Below are 25,377 nucleotides of genomic sequence, written 5' to 3'. Positions count from 1 at the left end.
CATAGCAGTTCGTGAGCTCGTTGCACCTAATTCACCATTTAAAATTGCATTACATTATTAGGCCTGACATGAGAAAATGCTGATCCACATTTGCAAATGCTACTAGTTTTGCACATGAGCAAACGCTTGGCAAATGATCCCTAAGATTTATTTATTTTAAATTACCATTTTACTTTTGAAGCAATTTGAATTAGAGCGTCAGATGTCGATACTTATTCCACACAGCCTTCATGTCAGGCAGGTTTACAGCTGAAGTACAATATTTAAAACCCACATTTTGCTGTCAACAGCTGAACTTGTGCTTATATAGTGTGGCTCACTTCATGAATCTAGTCTTATGCTACATTATTTACAACAGTACAGTGCATACCTGTATGCACAATGTACTGTGAAGATTACATATGATACAATGTTACAACATTCAGTTTGTGCAACATTCTGCCAGCTCAGCTGCAGAGACACGACAAGCAACTGCCTCGAAGCGATTCAAACTCAACACTCATATTAAAGCACTGTTTGTAGATGTTATGAAGTAATGAAGCCAAGCAGCGGCCAGTTCCATCTATGGCTATTAGTTATATGTTAAAGGTCTACATGAGAACTATCCCATTTTCTAGAAGCTTTAAAATTTCAACATTCATGATGCAGACATTAATGTTACTGTAGTTAAATACTGCATTTAACAGGAGGCCTCTCAGCCCCCTTCCTCATTTAAAAAGGTAGAGCAGAGTAACAGTCGAGATGGCAGGAAACAAGGACAGAAACCTGAAGATTTTTCAATAGAAGGAAAGATCGGAAACGTTCTGAGGAATCTTCACCATTTGCAGAGCAAGTGGAAGACGTCTCTAATGTCTCCTCAGATGAGACTGGACACAGTGAGGAAGACAGGACAGACACTCACACGCCAGAAGATCTGAGGAGAGTGTGAAGAAAGAGGCAAGGAGAGATGTTAGTATTACAAAAATAATGTCCATTGTAGACTCATAACAGGGTCACATTTTATTACTCAATATTACAAATTAAGCACGTCAGCAAAAAGGCACAAAAATCAGAAGCAAAGTATAAACCAAATGCAAACTTAAATTCCCCATATATCAAATGAAGAGAAACCCCAATGCAGAAACATACAGTAGAATCAATGTATTAATGGTTGTGGCATTATTACTAGGTTGGTGGTAATTAGTACGGATAAGCAGCATCGTACCTTCCTCTTCGGATGTTTCTGAGTTATTGCCACAGCAGGAGCAGAGAGAGAGAGAGAGGGAAAAACAAAACATAAGTTGGTCACAGTGGAATAGCTTTTATGGATAAAACAGACAAACATGCAGCGATTCCTAAAATCATCAAGCCACGGGAATCCTACAGGGAAGTGGCAGCAGCAAAGTCTATTTTCAGCCAAATCTGATGAGATCAAATGATGAGGACCTGATCACTGTCTGGGGCTAGTCTGGTCTGGCCTCACATGCTGCAGGCAACGCACAACACACTGATGCTACAAGATAAAGCAAGGCTCCAGGTTTCAATACGGATTGCATAGAGTTGACAGATCGGAAAAACTTGGAGCAAACACAATACAAGCTGTCAAAACAAGAATATTCATAAAGTTTACGAATATGCAACATTGAATGGTCAAGTTATGGAGGTAATAATCTTCTGGAATCTGCATGCATGGTAGGGCTGTTTTGCTCAGATCTAGTCTTTAGGAGATATTGTTTGTGAGTGCGGTCCAAAGCCGAGAGTGCAGCTGGCGACAGAAACACGCAGATGGGGGCGAGGCATGCCAGTGCTCTTACTTAAATCCCCAGCCAGTGCCCCCCAGGATTATCGCCGCCACCAGAATTGCACCAGCAACCGAGCCAATTATGATATTAGTGCCACTGGGACCTGCAGGGGGTGAAGGAGTCAACAAGACACAGGCATTGGCACCAGTCGTGAAGAAGCGGGTGAAGAAAGTGTTGCATAAACACAATGTAGATGTTACTTTTGGAGTAAAGTGTAGCGGCACACGCATTTGGCTTCTTTTGCCATGCGCTGACATCATCTGTGTACCATCTACGCTAGTCTACACATGTCTATGAGCACAAAATTCAAAACGGAACATCTGCTTTGTAAATATGGAAAACAGTCTTAAAGATGGGGGAGGTAAAGCAAAACAGGGCAAGGTAAATCTGGTGTTTTTTTTCTTCTTCGTGACTAAAATGCTACAACTACTGGGCTATGCTTTGTTTTTATCAACTCTACCCACCTTTGATTGAATGCACAGAGCAAAGAAATCCATCTGTTATTGCACTTTGTAGAGGTGTAGCGGTGTAGAGGTGGAACACTGTGTGAAAAAAATCTCTGACATTGTTTTCAGCGGAGTCACCTTTGTGCTTCTCAGCTCCCTCGGGGGGTGTGGGGATGGGGATGGGGTCAAACACGCTGCAGTCCTTCCCGGTGTAGTCAGGATCACAAATGCACTTCACCTCGTTACTGCACGTCTGGTGGACACACAGGGCGGGACAAACGGGTATTTATTTACATCCTCATCACCTTTAAGCTTTTCCTATCGTCTGGTCTGAAATCTCTACTGAGAGCCTCGACAGGCGGACTGACCCCGTGGTGCGAGCAGATGCGGGAGGGGGCAGAGCCGGGGCAGGTGCTCAGGTTAAAGGTGGTCACTGGGAGACAGCGCCGGTCCAAACACATCATGTTCGGGCCACAGGGCGTCCCGTCCTCCACGTAACCCAGGTCCAGCCCGTCATCCAGCACCGCGTGACCCCCCCTGTGGGCAAGAAAGGGCACTAGATGGTTTCACACTCTTAAATTTTACTATGTCGTCAAAATCTCAGTTGGAAGTAAAGGAATCATCACTAGTGTATTATCAGTGAAGCCCTATTTTGAGCATCCACACGCATTGGATGGGACCCTCATTTAGGATTTTTTTTTATTTGCAGAAAAATATGAATCCTAAACCAAATCAAAACATCAGTATTTTTACCCTCAACGGCAAATTATACCATCAAATTCTGTTTAAAACTGAGGCAACACATTTCACACATTCGTTAAATAATGGCCTTTTCTTTGATACACATAAATAAAATAGTTCAATTTGTTTCAATACATTATATAGTCTAGAATATACATCATCCTGACCTGCAGTCCAGGTATCTGCTCTGGTGGTAGATGGTCAGACTTGTGATTTTTCCTTGTAATTCTCCAAACCTGGGCCTCAGTGTCATGTTGGTGCACAGCAGTAAACCACACAGCACGTCGCTAATTGAAGGAGACGAGGAAATTATGGTTAAATTATGAAAACAGTCCTAAAAGGCAAAGATGAGCGAAATACTTACGGTTTGTTGCAAGGCAGCCACCCCTGTCCCATGGCATTGTAGCCACAGTTCCCTTGCTCTGTTCCTTCAGAGTTGAGTTTCTCGTAACAGAATCGATCTGCTGAGTCTGAAGAAAGACAAAATAATAATCAAATCAGTCTAATTTGGCAAAAAAGAGTTATCTTGCAACCTACTGTAGCCCCAGAGAGTCCGGCATTGTCCGTCTCTGGTCTTACAGCGCCCTCCGTAACAGCGCCCCTGAACACGAGTACGTTAAGAAAAATGTTGTACAGTTACAGCCTTTTGAGTGAGATTAGAATAACAGAGCACATACCTGCCCAACATCGCACATGTATCCGTCCAGTTTGTGGACATTGTGAGGACACTATTGGACAAGAAAACACAGGCACTTATGATATGATTATTATCAGTAAATATACAATGACCACAGATTTATAAACACATATGAAGTTACTAAAACACCCACAAAGTCTCTAAGTGTTTTACCTGACTGGAGTCTCCTGTGCAGGTCTCAGGGATGTCACAGTCATTGACGGCATCTCGGCACGTCACTCCCCTCAGCTCATACTGTCAGCGATAAATTCAATGTAAAACAGGCTATACTGTATCTATCATGAAAATGTGGGTACAGACTCGTCTTACCTTACAGTCCCTGCAGCAGAGACCATTGCTGCACATTGCATTATGGGTAAGAGTGCACTTTTTGCAGCAGTTGGCCCCATTTCGAGCACATTCCTGCAAATCAATAAGATTATCTTTACTTTCTGTAATCACACTACTAAAGAGTTTTGTACATAATACTCACAAGCAAAGAGCCACAGTCACACTCCTCCCCCTGCTCCACATAGCCGTTACCACACTCCGGTGGATCCAGCAGCTGAAACATGAAAGTATCACTGAAATAACAAGTTTCACAGAGTGTACACGTTCATTTTTCAGTCTATCTTAACACCTTGCTGGGTTTGTTGAAGAGACAGCTGCCTCCTCCCAGTTGAAGGAAGCGCAGATACTCGTCTATACTGCACCGGGAAAACTTTCTTGGCAAATAGTAACTGCAATGGACAGCATCACTTATTAATACATAATATCAAAAGTGTATTGCTGATCGCGGCCGTACCCTGTGTCCTCCATGATGCAGCCAAGCCACGGGTCTGGACACCGGCAGTCACCTGAAACACGCATCGAAGACGTTACTCGCTCAACATTGCCAGATCTGTCCACAAGAGGGAGCTGAGAAGTTAAGATCGGAGAGTCTTACTTGCAGCAGCTCGTTCCTTGTTCCGATACATCCCAATGTTCTGGCCAAGACTTTGACACAGGGTGATGGCCATGGGACCCACACTGCCATACTGTGGAGACAAGAAGCAAAACAAACATGCACAATTTAATAAAACATGAATAAAATGAAGATGGATAGAGTCAAACACCTTTTCAATTCAATATTTAGCTCATTTTTTTGCCATGACTTCTGACCTCATTGATTGCGCCCCCTCTGGTCAGGGAGCAGATTCCCCCGATGTATGCTGCCTCGCTCCGGCTGCTCATGAAAGTCCTGCCGCTGTGGAAGTAAAAAAAAAAAAAAAGTGAATATACAAAATGAATCCAAACCTAACTGAACAACAGTGTAATAGTGATCCCGAGTTGTGACCCACGAGAAGAGGTGCACAGTGTCGGCGCGCACCCGGACGCTCTCCCTCCTGTACTTCATGAAGTCCCTGAGTGTGAGCAGAGGATCGTCACCCACCGCCACCTTGTTCTCAAACGACCAGGTCTCCATGGCGACCAGGACGATGCGCGTGTTGAGCTGCTCCTTGTAGATCTGGGGGACAGGAGAGGAAATGTTTATAAAGTAAAAGGGACATGTCAGCGTCCGGGAGCAGCAGGTCCATCCCTTCACATTCACCAGTGTGTAAGAGTGTAAGACGGGGTCAGAGGTCCTGCAAGGGTTTGGGATTGTGTTGTCAAAAGCACTTAAGTCCCTGTGATTAGTAGCACGTTCCATAATAAACCCAGATTTTAAAGGGGGGGTATTATGCAAAATCGACTTTTTCAAGCTTTACATCATGTTAATATGTCATTCCCTCATTAAAAACATGCCTGAAGTGTTGCCTTGGCACATTCACGTATTTTTGGCGGCCATTTTAGGGATAGGTTTGCCTGAGTCCTCCTAGGAACGCCCCCACCTCCTGGAGACGCCTCCGAGCTTTCGTCACCAGCCGAGTAACCAACCACTGCTCCTCAGCAGAACCCCCTCCCCACTGATGCCACAGACAGCGTGTGGAGGGGGCGTGTCTGAAAGGGTCAGAGGTTCTTAAAGAGACAGAGGCCGATTTCAAGACATTCACTACTATTTTGAGAGAGCAATTTTATACAAGGCAGTTATTCTAATTTACTGCATTTACAGACCAACAGAAGGTTTCGTCATCATTGTAGTGTGATATAGACTGGTGCTATGTGATTGAAAAAAGCATAATACCCCCTCTTTAAAAGGCAAAATATAAAATATAAAGTCATCAGTTATTAATACATAAAAGTTATTAATATCATACAGCAGATGATGATTGTATGATTTTGGCTGATTTCAATCTGTGACCAATGTTTGCTGCACAGAACAAACATGGTGGTTTTGGCCCATCATTTACAACATTCAATCCCACATTCTATATAGGCACAGATATGAGCAGTGTTTCTTAGCCACAGGGCAGTAGTGGCTACAGGGCTTGTTTACTAGCTGCTACACTACATAAAACTGGGAAACTTTTTTGAATTTGCAGAGTTTCCAATAAGAAAAGACTAAATAATAATAATAATAATGAGAATCTACTCTTATTCCAAGTACATTCAGGATTCTCCATAATTAGAAGACTTTTTTCAACCATATTAATTGCTGCGTAACTCATTGTCTCCTCTCCTTTTTTCACTTAAGACATTTCTCCTCAGCTTGGCGGGCTGGCGAAGCAGGAGAGACAGTGAAGCATGGAGGGGACAAAGAGAGAGAGAGAGAGAGACAACCTGTAATCGGTCGTCATGGTAACCTGCATGTCTCTGGTTTGTGAAGTGTTTTCCCCCTTTGTGCCGCTCTTACATCAGAGAATAGGAGACACGTAATGGAGTCACCACAAGAAATGTATTTGGCGAGAGATGCCCTTCTTGCCACACCGTGCTTTCAGTGTGTCATTCCCGCTGGCATCTCCAGGCAAAATTCGGACTCAGTTATGAATGATACGGTTTGATGATTAGTTCTAATGTTCTTACCGCATCTGCCATGTTCACCACCGCTTTGGCAAAGTTCTTGGTGTGAGTGTTTGAGCGTCGCAGCTGCACAAACTACAGAAAAACAGGGGGAAAAGTCTTAACATGTGTAATCCAACTTCTCAGTTACTATTGCATTCACTGCTATGACTGATTATTACCAGCTCGTGATCGTTCACCACCATCAGCTCGATGAACTTGGTCTCTGTCTGCACGGTGCGCTGGCCTCGTCTCACCTGTGGGGGGCACACACGAGTCTCCCATCATCATAACCTTCAGATGGAAAAACAACGGGCTCCGAGCAGCGGGGAGAACCCATTACTCACACCCAGCAGCGCTAACACGTGCTGATGCAGTGAAACTTAAGTCTGTGTCCTTCAGAGCACAACAAGTCCAAGCCAAGGAAGATCCAGTTAGTTCAGTGCAACTTTGGGCTTCAGAAATAGATTAACAAATGACATTGTCTCTCTAGAAGGCAGGTCAGTGAGTTCATGTAGGAGATGTAACCTATTTATATAATAGACTTGCTTTCATTTACTTTGGGATAATAGGTAAGATATAGAAGGGGGAAATGCATTTAAATACTGAGGGTATAGCATTACATGAGAGCATTAAAGCACAACTAAGTAACTCATGCCCCTAGAGGCCATAAGCGCCACTGCAGGTGTCGTAGCATGTTGCGGTTTTTTACTCATTAACTGTCCGTGAGAGTAAATACTACGCTGATAGAAAAAAAATAAAGGGTGAGAGGGATGTTGTACATCCAATTACACAATGGAGATATTTTTTTTCACTCAACTTCATTGCAAATACTGCAAAAATGGTGCTTTGCCCAGATAGCCTGCTAGCTTTTTCCTCATGATTCTATTAGTGTGTGTTGCGCCCCCGACCCGGAGGCTTTTATGGTAAACAAGTTACCTAGTTCTTCTTTAACAAGAATCAAAGTATTGCTTCAAAACAAATAAATGATAATGCGCAGTAACATAAATAATGACTTAATATTACCCGTTTAGAGCTTCAGAAATCATTTATCCTTTAACTGAGTTGCCATCTCTGACGTCAAGTGTTTTTTTTTTTTCAAGGGGTGACACTTTCTGTAATGTGTGCGACATGTCCCGACACACCATCTGTGAGTGTAACAGAGTGCATGCATGTACCGGCATAGATCTGAGCTGCCGTTTCAACCTCCGCAGACTTTCAATGACGACTGGCCTCTCCTCGTCAGTCCTTATGTCTCTATTGAAGTGCATCTGTCCCTCAGGTGCCATTGTGCTGTTGTCCGAGCATCCTGCCAAACGCACATAATACACAGTGAGAGGGGAAAAGAGGCAAGTCATCAGAAATGCGCATGAATGTATTTTAGTCCGATCTGGAGGAGAAATCAATATCACGCAGCCGGCGGAGGTAAGTGTGTAATGGGCTGAGAGAGGATTGGATAACAGGAAGGAGGGGGCGAGCAGAGGGGCAAAAAGGAGATGAAGTCAATTGAGATATTTCACCATTTAGAAAGGCTATGAAGGACAGCCAAACTACTGCTGCCCAGAGAGAGTCAGAGGGGAGAGGGAAAGATGTGTCAAGGACATGCAGCGTGTAATGCGGTGTCTCCAGGGTAGGGCTGAATGGGACGGTACAGAAGTGTGACCTATATGGGTACTATAAGATTTAAAGAGGAAAGGCCAGCAGATGGTTTGGTCAAAAAGCGGAAAAGCGTTACATACAGTAATTAATACAACATATTTTTACTCATGGAAACAAGCCACACTTTTAAAAGCGATGAATAAGCAAACATTTCAAATGACCCTGTGCCCTGCAACTTGATCACAGGGTTCCCAATTTATGAATGAATGAATCAATCAATCATTGGTTTTGTATGTAGCCCAATATCGCACAGGAGTACACTCAAAGGGCTGCACCGAACATTAAAGGTCCTTTATCATGCAAAATCGACTTTTTAGAGCTTTTAGCCATGTTGTTATGCTATTTCCTTATCAAAAACATCCCCAGAGTGGTTTGTGGCTTCATTCACGCAGCTCTCAGTAATCCTCCTGAATCCTGCTCTCTCAGCAGCTGCTCCGCCCTCTCCTGGTGAACGACTGAGTGTTCAGTTGTGTCGTCACAGAACGGAAGTGCTCGACGTCTGTAATGTCATGTCTTAATTCTATGCTTACGGACGGATTTTAATTTGTAAAACAGCTTTTTCATTATTTCTGTCGTAAGAGAGATGCAAAGAGAAAAAATAAAATAAAAAAAAGGATGTGCCCGAGGTGCTTCCAGGTCAGCTGTGGCCAAAACAAACACATCCCCTGAGCGTCTGAACAGACGTCATGTTTGCGCTGCAGCTGTGAAGATGGAGCTCGTTATAACCTATTCTGGACACACCTGTTCTTCATTCTTACCTAACGATAATGTCACGGACGGAGAAAAAGAAGCGCGTTTGGCTACGAGGACGGGAGTTTATTCAACCTTTTTCAAGAAGAGGCCACTTGAAGTTGTTTTTTTCTCCGGGATTCGGCGACTATCACCAAAATATTGTTTTTCTGTGACTGTCACTGATGGATGTTTGGTGAACCTTCGCCTGAATCAAAGTGGATTAACTTTTATAACCAACGCGAGTCCCATGATGTAAACAGCGATGGACCAGAGTGGTGAGTCAATCCAAACGCGGGTTAGCTTTTGTGTTAGCATATTAGCATGTGTGTCAACTCCTTATAACTGCATTGTGAAGTATCTTCACTTGTTGTTGTTTATTTATATTACGGTAAAGTATGTGCGGAGAGAGGGGGCGGAGTTAACTGAATCGAAGCGTTGTGTCTTCCGGGTTTGAAAAATACCTCCAGAAAACACTTATATTTATCACAAAAATGAGTGCTCAATAGCGGTAGAGGTACAATCATTCATATAAATGCCTATACTTAACTTTGGAATGGCTGAAATAGCATGATATAGATCCTTTAAGGTAAAAAACATAACAGTAAATAAGACAATGTAAAGTTAAGGCAAATTCAGTATGTAGGAAAACCTAAAGTGAAATAAGTGTCAGCAGCAGGTGGTGACGAGCCGCATGGGTGTCCCCCGTCCTTAGACTCTACAGCACAGCAAGGAAAAACTCAAAAACCCAGCGGGAGAAAAGAGAAACCTCGGGGAGAACCAGAGAAGGAGAGATCCACTCTCATGGACAGACAGGCTACAGAGACCCAGGGCCGATGGGAGTCCCTCCCGATGGGCCAAGATCGCAGAACGTCCCCTCCTTGTTGGAGCTTCAGTTCTTCTTGTCCAATCCCTATAGGTGGGGTTTCTCCGTTCAGTGGGGTTCCTCCCGAATTCAGTCAACCGAATGACTTCGGATGTGGAAGCTGTTGTCTATTCCAGCAGATAAGTCTCAGGTGGAGTAGACACTAAATGTAGGTAAGTGTGTTATCTGAAGTTCAGGGGCAGGACCCCACACGTCACCTACGCCCTTTCTGGTCTCCATCCTTTAAATACCTCCCGGTCCCTCTCCTCAGTCTCTCCTCAACGTTCCTATTTACTTGTCACCCTTATTTCGCTACTTTTCATTTCTTCTATCTTTTAGGTCAGTGGGGAAGAAAGCCCGAGAGCCCGTCGAGGTCTCCTACGAAGCCCCAAACAACAACATAACATTATTTGACTTGTTCAAATAATGTTATGTTGTTGAATCTCTTTTTCAGGGGAGTCCTGGCCCAAAAGGGAAACCTATTGTACATATTTAGTGGTTGGGGAAACCGGAGTACCTGCAAACTCCGCAAAGAAAGGCCCCGTCCAGATGGGAATTGAACCCGGGACCTTCTTGCTGTGAGGGACGTTAGTTAATGTGGAGCCCTGTTTAAGACTATGATATCTTTGTTTGTGCGCTCCCGTATGCCCTGTCTGTTGTCACTGCAGTCATATCCTATTAGATATTCTCTGCTGATCCTTTTGAATCAAGTTAAAAGGTTTTCTCTGTGAAATGACATTGAGCGTCCTGGAGGAGACTGTTGCACAACCTCACGATGTCAAAGCAAAGATGATACACTACACAGCACCATGAATCTGCAAAAAGGTCAATAAGTTATTTATACAAATTATAAAACAGTGAAATCCATCCAGGTTTGCAATGTCATTATATCTGTCGTTCAAAAGGATAGCTAAGTATAATATGATATGACCAATAAATGACACAAGATAAGAATCCAATCGCAATCACGGTATTGTTTTCAAAGGTTATAAATAGGAACAAAAGTAAGGGGATTAAGGCTCTCACCCGGACAGGGAGGTGGGGACAGGTCGATGTCTGGAAGGCGACACACGATGTGGTCCTGGTTTGAAAAGAAACGAAAAAATGTCAAATCGAACTAAGTAAAAACTCCAAAGCTCAGCATCGGCAGCTCTGAACAGATGGTCCGATCAGGTCACACTGACACTGACTCAACAGGACATTTACAGTGAACACAGTCACAAACAGATCACACACTCAAATCTGTACAGTTACTAAAATTACTCTTACAGGCCCTGCACTATGTCAGCGCTGCACAGACGGGTGTGTGAATGAGTGTGAATGGGTGAGTGAGTGGTTCTTTGATGGAAAACCCTGAGAGCCTCATGTAGGTGGAAAACGGAACAATTGAGATCATTTACATATTTCCCCCCTGCTTTGTTAAACAGAATAAATGGAGCTTGTTCATTTTACATTGTTAGTTGTGGTCCAGATTTACAGTTACTTATAATACGCACCATTTACAGAATATACTGCAATGCCTTTACCCAGGAGGTTGAGAGAAAAGACCAAAATGAATACAGTTTTTGAGATTTCCTCAGTAGAAAGTGTTGTATATAAATCTTTCCTGCGATTGCTCATGCCAATGTATAATTGCTCTCAATACCACTCCAGCGTCTTTCACTACAACTATTAGGACTCACATAGCCATGATGAACACTGCGACTTCCACTGGGGCAAAGAAACTACTACTGCTAATACTGCTGCTACTTTTATGTACACAAAAGCCACACAAATATAAAAATCTTTTGTTTTCTTTTTTGCTTTTCCCTCTCAATTTCTCCAGGCTCGAGACAGAAGCAAAGAGCGCTCTGTTTGAAACTCCTTAGGTTTAGTGATCAATGACAAAGGGTTTATATGGTGGCACCAAGTCAAAGTTAATGCTTTTTCATGACCTTTTAAAGCCAGAATTCTGCATTTATATTTTTAACACAGGGAAGAAATAAGTGGATATTTAATTTCTTAAGATTTGCAAACATTCCTTCAAACAGTGGAATGAGGAGAAATGTCAATAAAGTGTTAAATTATATAATTAAATCGGACATAGTGGACATAGTAGGGAACTTATGCAGTAAAAAATGCCAGTTGGAATTTTATTTATGTGCTTTAATGACCTTAATTTGGGCACAACACATGCAGTGCATATTTACATGAACGTTCATCGGTTTCCTATGTGCTTATAACAACAGCGTGCCTAAATCTACTTAAGTAAATTACCTGCGTGTCTAGTTACCACTACATTAGCTCAGCTGTGGTAAAGCCGATCATTGTGAGGAAAGTGCCCTGATACATAATTAATCAATCACTCTGCCCTGTCATAACGACTATAACAGGACTGGAAAGCCCGCTAACTCGAGCTGCGGATGAATACTTTATGAAAATGACCCATCCCGAAACAGAGAGGCGAGCTGCAGATATCGACCCACGTCTTGTGTCTATGTAACTGAGCTGGACAACAGAAAAATACCTTCACCGGCGTTGGTCCTTCAGCATCGTCTAATAAAGTCTCAATCTTACTAACTCGAGCTAAACGATTTTGAAGACATAAGTATGTGTAAGTTACTACAGTGACTGACAACCATATGTATATACTTCATAAGAAGACACATTTGCATTTTTTTTCTCACTGTCTGATGGAATTAGAATTAACTTTTATATTTCTTAGTTGGAATGGTGTTCTCAAGCCTGCAAGATTCCCCCTTTATCCTCCAAACGTGTCATAATGGCCAAAAAACTATTGTTGTTTTCCGTCAGACCACTGGAAATGTCGCCAATCTGTCTTTTTCATGTTTCTTTTAGAGCAAGGGCTTCTTCCTGGCAGAGTACCCTCTAAACGCATGACAGTATAGTACTTTTTGCATTTGTTCTTGGGTTGATATTCACATTTTAGACCACAGCACGTTCATCTCTGGATCTTTCTGATCTGTATGATGACTGGTCATTTCCATCACTGTTTTAACCAATGAACCTGAACCTTCAAGTGTCTTGAAATTCCACCCAAGGATGAACCCGACTTGTGCTTCCAAGGTCATCGCATCGTCATCTGGGCTTTGCCAAATTGGTTAAAGGTATAGTAACCTCAGTGCATGTAAACTTCTGACTGTGTAAAAAGCAACAAAAACATTTCTAAAAAAAATCTATCTCTCATTTTTTCTGAAATTTGACAAATATAATAATTTAAAGATTCTAATTGACCTAAGAAAAATAAAAGTGAATTCTGGTTTCATGTCAGACTGCAAATGTGTCTTTTTATGAAGTGTATGTAAACATATGGTTCTCACTGTATGTTTTGCAGATTTCTAGGTCATAGAAACCCAGAAAAAACAAAAGGACAAATGAATCAGGAATAAACCAAAAGCAAACCATTCCTTAACCAGAGCTGGAAAGGACTGACTCGATCTAACTCTAGACTAACCTTCAGCTGGTTTGAACTGAAGCTACAGCCTCTACACACATTTACCACTGTTTGAGAAACAGAGGCAACGACATAGTAGTAGCTGTCACACTGCCAGCTTTTGAGACATGTTTTGATTGAGTTTTAAAAGCTGCTGTCAGTTTGTTTGCCCAAGATGCATTTCACACCACATTTACTTGGTCCGAGGCCAAGAATACAATATGTGCCTGTTTACTGTGATCCTGTTCAAAGGAGGTCCTGACTCACCTCTCCGCTGCCGACAGGTTCAATCCCGTACGAGAAGTTGCCGTCAGAAAACATACCCCTGGAATACAGAGAGGAGTGAAAGAAAATGTTCACCATTCATATGAAAATTGCATTACAGTTGGGTATAACACAAGCAGGAGTTCCTTGCAGCGGTTCTAAGCTTGTGGGTTGGGACAAAATTCAGGGGCTCTGGGGCCGTCCTCCAAAATGGCTGATGATACTGCATGATAGCTTTGATAGTTTTTGATGATTAGCCTGCATTTTGATATGGGCTGCAACGAGGGTTGGGTACCGTTAAACGATCACAGTTTGGTATTGAAAAAAAAAGGATTTCGGTTTTACTGGTATCGAAAAGAAATACAAAATCTTTATATTCAAGTTTTGATGCTGTTCATCAAAATTGCAAAGAAAAAAGTGAAAGACAACTAAAAAAAAAACTATTTAAAAAAAATATATAAGTGGGAAATTGGGGAAAATTTGGGAAAAGCTGAAAAAAAAATCGGTTTTATGGTTCTTTATGACAAATAATTTAGTATAGGTATTGAAAAAAGTATCGTTCAGGTATCGTTATCGAAATTCAAGTATCGTTAAAGTACCGGTATCAAAAAAAAAGAAGTAATGGTACCCAGCCCGAGTTGTGCTCGAGGGAGATACAAAGCCTCTCGTCTCACTGCATCTTGAGTGGACTGGGACAGGGGCACACATCGGACAACTCCTAAGCCCATTTTGTACAGTGTAGAGGTCTTTACATAGAGTTAGTGATTGTATTTTGCAACAAGAGTGTGAGACAAACACAATTCTGAGTCTGTGTGCTTTATGTGTGACAATACTGACAATAAACTGAACTGAAAACTACACTTGATGCATGAATGGGCCCAGAGGTCAACGCTTGTCCTTTGTACAATAACTAAATGCAAAATAGAGCATGTGTGGAGTACTGATAGGAAGTAAATCGATTAAAGGGGTTTAGGTTAGAGCGGCTGGACAGATAAGACTGAAGACGACACAAAGGGAATTGATGGGCGTATGCAAAGCACATGGGCTGATACTCCTATTGAAAGAATATAGAAAACATACTGTAGTCCGTGGCAGGTGGACAGTGCTGCCCAGGACCCACTGACCCCTCGGACTCGGCCATGATAGTAGCAGTGCTCTCCTCCCTGCGGTCACATAACAGAGAGCACATACAGCATTTGAGTGAGGTGCATTACAGTAAATGAGGCTCATGCTAACAGTAAACCCGTGCAGTATTTGACGTCCGGGTCGACCGGAGGAGATCAGTGGCCGCTGTATATTTGACCTCTGGGAAATCCTACACCGCACAAAGACACATCAGCACATGTGTGAGATAGAGATGCGGAGATCACTCAGCAACCTGGGAGTCGTCAAGTGAGTTATTGGTTCATTTACAAAGAGCACACGTAATAATCAAAGCCATTTACCGCAGTCAGACATGTCCAAACAATGCTCTAAATCAACTCAAGGTTATTGTAAAAAGCAAACTGAAAAAAACTGTCAGTTCATACACTGAATAACAAGAACGTTGCAATGACATGTTCTGATAAAGTATATGACAGAAATATCTCCAAACAATATAATGTGGACGATATTATGTGCATTGTTACATAATAACAATGCACAAATTATTAGTCCATGCAGGAACTTTTAAAGTGTGTTCCAAATATGGTCTGGATTATGACATGAAATGAGTCATAATGATTTGTGGGAGACAATAAGGTTTTGAATTTTCCTTCATTTAAATCGTGTGGGAATAATCTGACCCTGTGTAGCAAATATAAATATTTGGGACATTTTATCACTGATTATTTGGCTGATGATGATGGCGTGCTCTGGCAGTGCCGCATGATGTATGTGCAGGCTAACATGCAGATTTGGTGCGTGTACAAATGTAGTGAAAAGGACACCGTTTAATGCCTATTGTACACCCTTATACATGGCACACCTGTGGTCAAGCTTTAAACGTTTAAACGAGCACATGAAAACTTAGCGTGGCAAAGACTGTGATGGGAGAATGCCAGTCACGTATTTGTTTCTGCTGGCATCAGAACTTTTCATGCAGATTTGAGAAACTTAATGTTGTCTAATGTACTAAATACTTAGTACTGATATAATTAATATTCAAATAATGTCTATGTAAAGAAAAGACAGAGACGGGACTGGTCATGGTGATTTCAGATTGGCCTTGAGCACCCTGTCCAGTGGGACACGTAATAAAAAAGTAAGTAAGTAAGTGCTTTATTTGTTATTGAACAATTGTGTCAGGTGTTGGGTTAATCCTGAGCCGCTGCAACTGAGCGCACCACCACTGTGGGCCAACCTGACCAGCATGTTTTTTAGAGGTAGGGGAAACCGGAGTCCTGCCTTCAGTGCTCCTCTGAAACGGTCGTCGCCTCCCTTTTCCAAAGCTCCTGCACTCAAGCATCTACTTCCAACAAACAACATGTTAGCAAATCAATGGCGTTGTGATGAACACACAATGAGTGCAGAAATGCTCAGAATGTGCCTGATGATGGATTATGGGCTTTAAAAATGTCGAGAACAGTCTTAAGTTTTCTCAATGATGCAACAAAATCCAGGAAATACAGATTGCAGCAGTAGAAGAAGAGAAGGATTACAGATTATTCAAAACTGTGTGAATGAAACAAAATGCTTATACTCCAGGTGCGTATCAGAGGGAACGTTGTAAGTCACTTGATGCAAGTTGGTCATTTTTATACTCACTACTGCCACCTCAGGTTTTAAGCGTAACTGCAGGTTCGGACCCGAAGTAACAACCTTTTGAGTGACAGTGCAGGATTTTAGAGGCAGTTGTGGTGAATGGGTTGGCTGATTCTAGACATTACCACATTGCTGGAACATGTAGGGGAAGGAAAATACTTAGTTGTATAATTTTTAAACTCCGTATAGTCTGCTTAAAGTAAATTTATATCTCAAGTGCCTCCTTTGATCCCCTGCGGCGCTGCTCTGCGGAAACCGTTGCCTGATTGTTCATAAAAGCTACTGATCATGTTTTGTATAGTGTTTCTTCTTCTAAGCTACTTCTCAGTTCTCACAATACAACAACGATCGCATTACCAAAATTGGAGAAGACACGCATTGTTATCTGTCCCTACATGTCCTTAATGTGTGCCAACTATGAATGAACTGTGTCTAAAGGTATAATTTCCCTCAAGCGGTTGTAGTGATCAAACAGGACTAACCAAACAGACATCCTCGCCGCTGGGAATGTCTTTCAAGAGCAGTGTAAGCGCAGTTCAGGTGCTGGTAATGAACTGCAATAAGTCTTTGTCTATGCCATCTGAGCTCGCCCTTAACCGTCACAGATGAGAGCAGCAAAAGAAAAGGCAATTCTTTCTGCTCGGGTAGCCTTTACTCCTAGTTTAAACAGCTGCATCCGCTGCCAGGTTGTTACTCTAGGACACTATAACTTGCCCATAAATCATATATAGGGTTCTTTCTTAGCAAGAACTTCACTCGGTATGAAGCATCAAACAAGTCACAAAATAAAAAGTAGAGAAAGATCTATTGATCGGTTGTCATACTGAACCAGTGCTGAAGTTATAGTCCATCTTTAATAAGGCTGCGGTGGATGTCTATTATTGACATTTACCGAGTTGGTAATAATTTCAAAGCATTTACATTAATTCATATCAAAATAAGTAAAAGCGGGTACATACTGGCTTCAAAACATCTGCAGAGCATATCAGCTATACTCTTAACTGGATTCTAAAACTTTGTACTACCATCGAATGTAAAAGTTACAAGCAATTAAATCATTTAGGGGAAACTTGAGTGGAATTAAATTCAAGTTATCATTGGTGTAGCCCTATAAAATAATTTGGGTTTCTCTCGTGGCTCATGGTAAAAATGAATTGCCCAGCCCTGACCTAATGTTAAGTGATTAGATATGAGGTAGGATGGACTTCAGTATTACAGCTATATATCTGTAGAAGCAGCAATAATTATACTATAATAGACTGTTATTTTAGTTAGACAGAAGGTTTTGTCTATAATAGCTTAAACTAAGAAGACAGCATTGTTAGAATATAAAATGAAATTTGCTATAGGTGCCCACTCTCAGCCACTGAATGTTTTACTTGCATATCAGTACATATCAGTATGACGCTCCACAGGGTATTTATCCCTCTTCTGTGGAAGCATAGGCAGAGCTGAATGGTAGGACAAGCGCAATGGCTCAAGTTCATGTCTCCAGGTCCCACACCGTTAGACATCCAGACTGCTGCCTATTCTTCAATCCTCTCGGACACCATTGTTATTTCTCAAGGATGAACCTTTTTCAAAGTAAGAATAGCAGCAATAATACAGGATTTCTACAAGTGGCGGGAAGTTAAATGCAATGTTTTAAAGCCATTTTAATGTCTAAATACTATATTTTCAATGCCACAAATGCAAATAATCCTGCCATACTTCATGTTGTAAGATTTGTAAACACTCAATCAAAAAGGGGGATTAGGGGAAATGTTGACAATTCAAAACCAAATTGGACACAACACAAAATTTGGACAGTCAGAACTGCAGCTTAACTTGTTTTGGGTTTTGTCTCTGTATGTTCTGATGTACATTCTGAGAAATCTAGATTGAATCCAATTTAATGCATTTTAAGAATTCTTTTCATGACTTTAAATGTTATTTAATTCCCCGCAGAAACCTGCTTCTTACAACAATACAATCTTCTATCAATCTTCAATCTAAAAAAAACAAAAACTAAAAAATAATAATCATTTGGAGGAAATTTTTTTTACAGATATTTTGTAAAAGTTGTGTAGTTTGAAATTGGGACATTGAGGTAATCTGGGTTCAGAATAACCAAGGAAGGACAGAAGTAAATGACTTTGAACATTCAAAGTAGAGCAAGACTTTGGCCAGCACTTAGCCCCAGTGAAATATAAAATAAATAAAAGGTAGAATTACAGGGCTAAATGGAGGAAATCAAATTGCCTGACACAGCAGACACAGACAGGGCTGAGAGGCTACAGAGTGCACTGTTAAGAGGACATATACTCTGCACCCTGTAGAAATGATGACTGTGAAACAAGTATAAGGAAAGGTAACTAGTACAGCATGCTAATGGAACCATGTTATTTATTCTATATGTTATAAATGACAAAATTCATCCCTATTATCTTTGGAGCTGAAATCTAAATTTGGAATTTAAAAAAATGTCTAAAGATAATGGCTATGCTGCAAATTTTAAATTGTGTCAGGCGTCATGACAAGAATGAAAACCCGAAAAGTAAAAAGGTTGTTAACCTGCCAAGATATCCAACAGCAAACATCAAAATCCAATTACATTTGGAGACGCTCGCCCACTAGTCAAATGAAATAGCATCATTTTAGGTATTGGGATATAGACACATGAGCTGCTTTCAATTTCATCCTTTCCTCAGCCCTAATTTAATTTCACTTTTTGCCGTGAGTCGTTGAGATTTAATCCGGGGCGGCTCAATGGGGCATCAATCCACAGGGACCAATAAAGAAGTGACACACAAAGGCAGCAGGAATTTACTGGCGCCAATGAAATGAAATAAAATCAAGATGGAGATGGTGGCGAAGGAAGAGGTCGTGCAAACTGAGCTCCTGCATGTGACGATAAGCCAATTTAGTAAGACTGGTGTGGCTTAATATAATGAATAAATAAATAAGAATAAATCAATTAAAGCAGATTTTTCAAAGCACTATTTGCCCATTGGTGTTCCCCAGGGGTTCATACTCAGGCCACTATTAATGTTTAATGCCTAATCTTCAGTCTGCAGTTTACGGTGAATGCACTGCTTCTGACTGATACTGACCTTCTCAGTCCCAACCCAGGGGTTCCCATAGTGAGGGTTGAGACGGGTTGCAAAATGATTTAAAGAAATAAAGAAAAATATTTGGTGGCACTCTATGTTCTATTTTTTATTGAAAATAGTGTATGTTAATCAGAGCAAGTATTTCAATGTAAAGTTACTACTTCACTTCATAATGATTGTGTTGCCTGGTGACGTCAATGGGCAATTTTACCGTGATGGGCCGTGGTCGCTCGCTTGGATATATAGGGTGCCTTATACTGCTTATTACATCCAATTCACTAATATGTGAATTGAATAGGTCACAGTGGTTCTCAAACTTTGGTACATGTAACAAGGTTTCTTTTGACATAAGGGTCCTCTGCAACTGACTTTATTATTAATTTTTGAGTGAGGCGCATTTCTGGTTTAAACTTTTACCTGGTGGAAGGTCAAATATTTTACAAGGTGGTACTTGGAATAGTTTGAAAAACACTGTTCTACACCACAGTGTAAAGTTATTGCAATATTAGTCAAGCCTTTGTACGTTCATGCTATGAGTAATTTGTCACTATGCAACAGTTGGTCAGGAGCCGTGACGGAAATACTACAGACACGTTTTTTTCAATCCTCTTGGGGTTTTTTGTTCTCATGTTGTCACCGGAAATGAACTCCTCTCAATGAACAGTGAGTTGCATGTTAACTCAAAGCTTTGTTTAAACAGATGCCCTTTGTTAATGTATTGTCCCATTTAATTTACTACAGTATATTACCGGTATATCGAGGAAATATTGAAACATGCCATGGCAGGAAAGATGATTTTTCTATCCATCTTGTAGCACGTAGCTGAAAATGTATGTTTTGATTGTTTGTCACAAGAGGAATTAATTCACTGTTTGTAGCTCTTACATGTGCCATTGAAAGTAAAAAAACGGAAAAAGCACAATGACTACGTTTAATTATGTATTCAGCTGGGAGCAAACCCCCCTTTGACTTCACTACAAAGGATGTTAACACAATTTAGGGCTAAACACTGTTCTGCAAAAAAGGCTGCCTCATCTTCTATTCAATATCGATTGGTCCATATATTCACTCAAGGGACATATCGCCAACTGTAGAAGCTTCCTTAAAAGCACAGTCAAAATCTATTAAAATTAACTTGACAAGGACGAATTAACTTAGCGACTCCAAAAGAGAAAGCAACGGTAACAGTGTAATGTAATACAATAATGGCCCATTTGGTCCGTTTGGCTAATTGCTTTACTGTCAAGTCCTAAAGACAGATGCCAGTCTGAATCAGCCACAGTCCATTGAAGAGGAGTGTAAGCAGCTGATGTGTTACTGGTGATCCATGAAGTTAAGGCATCATGTTTGCAAACACAATTTTAGAACGTTTTGTACTGTCTATGTTCTTAACACATTGAGTGCCGCGCTGTTTTTGGGGATTTAGCTGTAGAGTGCCAATAATCCGGAATACACACACCATATTCTATGTTATAGCTCTGGACACATGCTGTGGCTCATTTGAAAGTTGAATGTTAAAATCTGAACTGTTTTGATCTTTCCCTGGGAAGCCACGATCCAGAGAGCGTGAGAGAAATGTCGCCTTTACAGCTACAACACCACATCCCCTCGGACAAAACAGGAAAGAAAAGAAACGCAGTAATATGTATGAAATGTCCAGATCGTGACTTTTCACAAGTTTTTGATGGTCATTTATTTCACTTCTGTTCATCACAGAGCTCCCAAAATCACACATAAGGTGTATTAGAATGTCTAGTTTTGTAATAAAAAATAAATTGATAAAAAACGACATTGCATTTCTTGGTTTTCACATGTATTGAAATGAAAAAGGTGTTTTATTTCTGTTATTTTACAAAAGAGTGTTGCCCAATCCCTATGCATACAATTGGTGGAAGCCAGACGCAGCAAAGAACCAATGGGGTGCCACTGAAGAGATGTTTTATGAAATGTTTATCCTACCTTGTTTTCAGAAGGCTGTCCATGCTCATCAAAGTGACGCTCCAAATACTCTGTTGAAAGAAGGTTACTGAAAGAATAGAAAGAGAAAAAAAAAAGCCAAGTTAAAACATTGATCTGAGCTGACATGCAATATTTGGTAATGAAAGTCAAGATTGTAAAACTAGCATCAATGTTTGTTTTAAACTAAAATCAACATAAAGTGATTTTAAAGCCAACCTATTTCTTCACCGAGTTCGTGCAATGACTTCCTCTTATTCAACACTGCTACTAAAATGTTAAAGTGTGTTACCGGGCTGTACATGTGGATGCTGGGGACTTACTGGTTGAGCTCCAAGTCCAGGATAAATGATGTGCCAAACGCCTGGATGAGGAAGCTGCTCTGCGCCAGATGGACAGGCTGAGGACACATGAGGCAGTCATTAAGACACAGGCGACACAAGAACAATGTAAGTGCGCCGTTTTACATAAGGCTGCACAATATTCACAGCATTCAAGTATGTAGTAAAAACTGAAGCTGCCCCGGTTATATTCAAGGACAGCACAATATATTAAGTGTTGCCATTTTAACATGTCTATGCATTCAGAATTTCAACTGAGCTTTATTTCTATGGTTAATCTTTAGGCTAAATTGTAAATATTATCAGTATTGCCACATATTGTCCCTACCCTTAGTTGTATTTTTACTATATTTTCTAGGCTGACAGTGAGCAGTTCTTCCGCACGTTCCTGACAGTTTACTTCTGAAACAAAGGACTTACTAATATGTCAAACCTTTTATGCTTTGAAAAAAAAAACTGCCTTGTGAACAATGTGTCAAAAAAAAATGACAAGCAGAGCGCGTGGGAGGCAGACTGACAGATGATCAACAGAAAGAAATCATTTCTCAGAACACGACAAGAACAGAACAGCAGATAATTGAGGGTGTCCCGCTGCTGTGATCCCCCCCTGTGACAGATTGGGGTTTGGTGATAAAACAATGTGACGATTCAGCCAAGGTTAGTGCCATCTACAAAGCACATGACAGGACTGAGACGGTGCTGACATTTGCCCAACAGGGCACTCTGTTTGATTACCTTTTGCATCTATAAAAATGTGAAGTAGCCACATACGCATCAATACAAATGCTGTGGGGAAATGTGACCTTCATGTTATGAAAAAGGTTTCTCTGGAATCTCTCTCCAGGGAGCTCAATGAAAAAAAGTATCTACAACTTAAACTACAGTTGCAATGATCAAATCCTGTTCTATTTAGCTGTGCATATGATAACAGAAAGTATTTTATCTGGACTTTTGTATTAAAAGGACTATACAGAGTTTCAAAATTTAAAAATTATGTATTTTCCTCCCCCTACATGTTCCAGCAATGTCCTAATGTGTAGAATAATCTTCACTACTAGAATCTTTTTAAGCTTCACTGCCTATGACTTCCTAACAACACACTACTGCCCCAGGATTTCTCCCCTCAAAGGTCACGGGACAGCAGTGTTACCACGGAGGGCACTGAAGGTCGCCCTTGTGCCGGAGCCGCTGCTGCTGACAGACAGACAGTGGGCAGAGCGGGAGGTAACAGGAGAGGACAGGTGGAGGTGTGAAATATAAGCTTATGCATTTCAAAGCAGGGCAAGGTACAAACTGAGGCGGCGATGGGGCAGTGACATCACATAGTGGCAGTCGGGGCAGACCAGTACATCTTTTTTGGATTCACTTCCGAACTCGACGCACATTTATTATTTCTGGAAAAGGAAGATCTCCCGTATTGCAATGAGTGAGGTCAAATAGACAGTCCTTGTACATGAAGTCTTCAGTGTTTCAAAAGCCGACCACAGTGACCTCATAAATGCATCACTCACCAGCTCTGCGGAGGTGTAGTTCTTGACTCGTGTGTCAAGTTTGGTGTGGCGTAGCTCCTCGTCCGTGTGGATCTGCTGCAGGAGCCGCTTGGGCTGGACGATCTCCTCCGAAGGGGCAAGTCTGTCCCCCAAACCGCTCCATTCTCTCAGACCTGCACAAGGACGAGCACAGGACAGACGGTGTGTCGGGGAGGACAGTGATCCCGCATGTGCAAGGGGCTGATAAGATTCAATAGATTTCAATAAATCCCAGTCACGTTACAATTACTTTTGTTGCAGAGCTAGCCTACATTAAAATGATTGGAAGGAGCTGCACGGTGCCATCTGAATTAAAATAGAAAATAAGAAGTATTGATCCATCTGCTCCGGTCCGGGACTTGAAAATAACCCTCAGGAAGATAAGTTTGTTCGAAGAGGTCTTTATTCAATCAAATAGCACAAAAATATCAGTTACAGCTTAACAAGCATTCGATTGGAAGTCTCTCTATGGAAGTCTATCTTGTCATTATATACTTGTTAGTCCTGCCTTTAAATCAGACGCCCAACCTGACTTTTGACTCAGATCTGATGTCAGTCTGACATTATTCTGACCAGAACTGTCTGACAGTAATTTGACCAGAACATTTATACAACATTTGCACAAACAGCTTATACAACCATGACAGAACAGAAATCATATGGCAAAGTACAAGTAGATGGCCTCTCCGATGTTTTTTTGTAACTTTTATATGCAAGCAATAAGATTAAGACTTCTACAGAAGATTACCCATTATGCCACAGAATGATATGGTATATGATTTCACTAAGCAAGACATAATTCCCTTGTCTTACATAGGTAACCTTGAGATACAGTGAATCAAGGGAGATCCATTAATATTCACCCACATGACAGTTTGTTAATTAGGAAACCAGAAAGAGAAGTCATAGGTCTAGTTGGATTCTACAGAAGCATAATTCTAGATATCACAGAAGCCCACATTTTCTATTACAGTCGCCTATTTTTCTTATCCAAAAGCTTGTTACACGCAAAAGCAATGACTGGATAATTAAAAAAAATAATTAGGCGACCATGCCATGCAGTAGTAACCCAAATCCGTACCTGTGACAAAGGTCGGTGAACAAGCTGCAGCGAACAGCAGGCATCTCACCGCGAGCATGGTGCTCACATAGTCCCGGTGGTTCCCCTGAGCTGCGCCTTTATATGAACTGCAAGCTGGACTGTTGTTGACGGAGAAGATGATCAACACGGCGGCGGGCTCTGTTCAAACTCGCAGCCCGCATTTCTCACTCCCTGCGCGGGTCAAAATGCCACGCTGCGGCTGCCGGGAGTGCCGCGCGCCCTCTCTCCTCTCACGTACCTCGAGACTTGTGCGTGTGCGTCCGCGCTGTCCGCGTTTCTCACTCACGAGGAGGAGGTGATGCCCTGTGTCTCTTTGGGTCTGGAGGATGCGAGCGTCGCGACCAATGGCAGTGCGTCTGCGCGGGGAAACGGTGGACATGGAAACAAGGAGCACGTGGTGGGGGCTACACGAACCCACGCGCACCTTTCGGAGGAGAGCCCTGTGTCGCGCGGTCATAGTGGTGGATCCCCGTGAACCACGCGCACTCAGATTGGTCTCAAGCCAAGTTTCCATGAAAGAAAAAGCGTCTTGCAAATTAGCACGTCAGTAAAAAGTTATCCTCCATTAAAGGCACACTGTGGAACATATAGGGTTGTGTTGCTATGCATTTTGTGTAGTGGATAATGCTGCTTTTGGAGCAGAGGCGGGTAGTACTCAAGTACATGCAGAAATTGTACTTCTTAGAGTAGTTTTTAATACAATATTTTTCACTTCTACTTGAGTAAATTTATAATGAAGTATCTGTAAAAATAAAACTGTATTGTGTATTTTAGTGGCAAAGGCTTCATTTTGATCTATAAAATAGTTCGACTCGTGCACCTTGTTCTTAAAGGGCATTATGCAACTTTTTATATGAAAAAAAAAGTTGATCTTAAAGGTGCATTATGCAACTTTTAATGCACGAAAAAAAAGTTTAGTTTGTGTATTTGACCTTGCAGTGACCCAGCGGGTGTATGAGCGGTTTGCATGGTGCCTTTGCTTTCTATCACAGTGGTCTCTAGGACGCTCCAGGATCGATTGTTTGGAAGGTTTTCTCTGCTGACGGAGCCTCTCACTAGAAAACCTACAAAACAATTGATCCAGCAGCATGGTAGAGACCAC

At 41.5% G+C, this 25,377-nt stretch overlaps 1 protein-coding gene across 1 annotated transcript; it reads right to left on the bottom strand.

Annotated features, from left to right (window-relative positions):
* Positions 1-84: 84 nt before the first annotated feature.
* adam11 (ADAM metallopeptidase domain 11) lies at positions 85-24,638 on the bottom strand. The gene is made up of 27 exons (XM_079577363.1): positions 24,255-24,638; positions 23,156-23,307; positions 21,627-21,703; positions 21,307-21,373; positions 14,594-14,676; positions 13,517-13,574; positions 10,843-10,897; positions 7,742-7,872; positions 6,746-6,820; positions 6,588-6,659; positions 4,985-5,151; positions 4,806-4,890; positions 4,591-4,681; positions 4,450-4,501; positions 4,285-4,384; positions 4,138-4,209; positions 3,975-4,067; positions 3,819-3,899; positions 3,646-3,696; positions 3,506-3,569; positions 3,333-3,438; positions 3,136-3,255; positions 2,596-2,764; positions 2,366-2,480; positions 1,794-1,884; positions 1,205-1,222; positions 85-913 (listed from the first exon to the last, which is right to left on the bottom strand). Exons 1-27 carry the CDS (start codon positions 24,310-24,312, stop codon positions 898-900), a joined length of 2,319 nt encoding a protein of 772 aa, XP_079433489.1. The 5' UTR covers positions 24,313-24,638; the 3' UTR covers positions 85-897.
* Between the last annotated feature and the right edge of the window lie 739 nt (positions 24,639-25,377).

This window comes from Gobius niger, assembly GCF_951799975.1.
Source record: "Gobius niger genome assembly, chromosome: 19".
Taxonomy (NCBI): domain Eukaryota; kingdom Metazoa; phylum Chordata; class Actinopteri; order Gobiiformes; family Gobiidae; genus Gobius; species Gobius niger.
The sequence above is the reverse complement of the archived record's forward strand: the minus strand, read 5'-3'. Positions and strand labels throughout refer to the sequence as shown.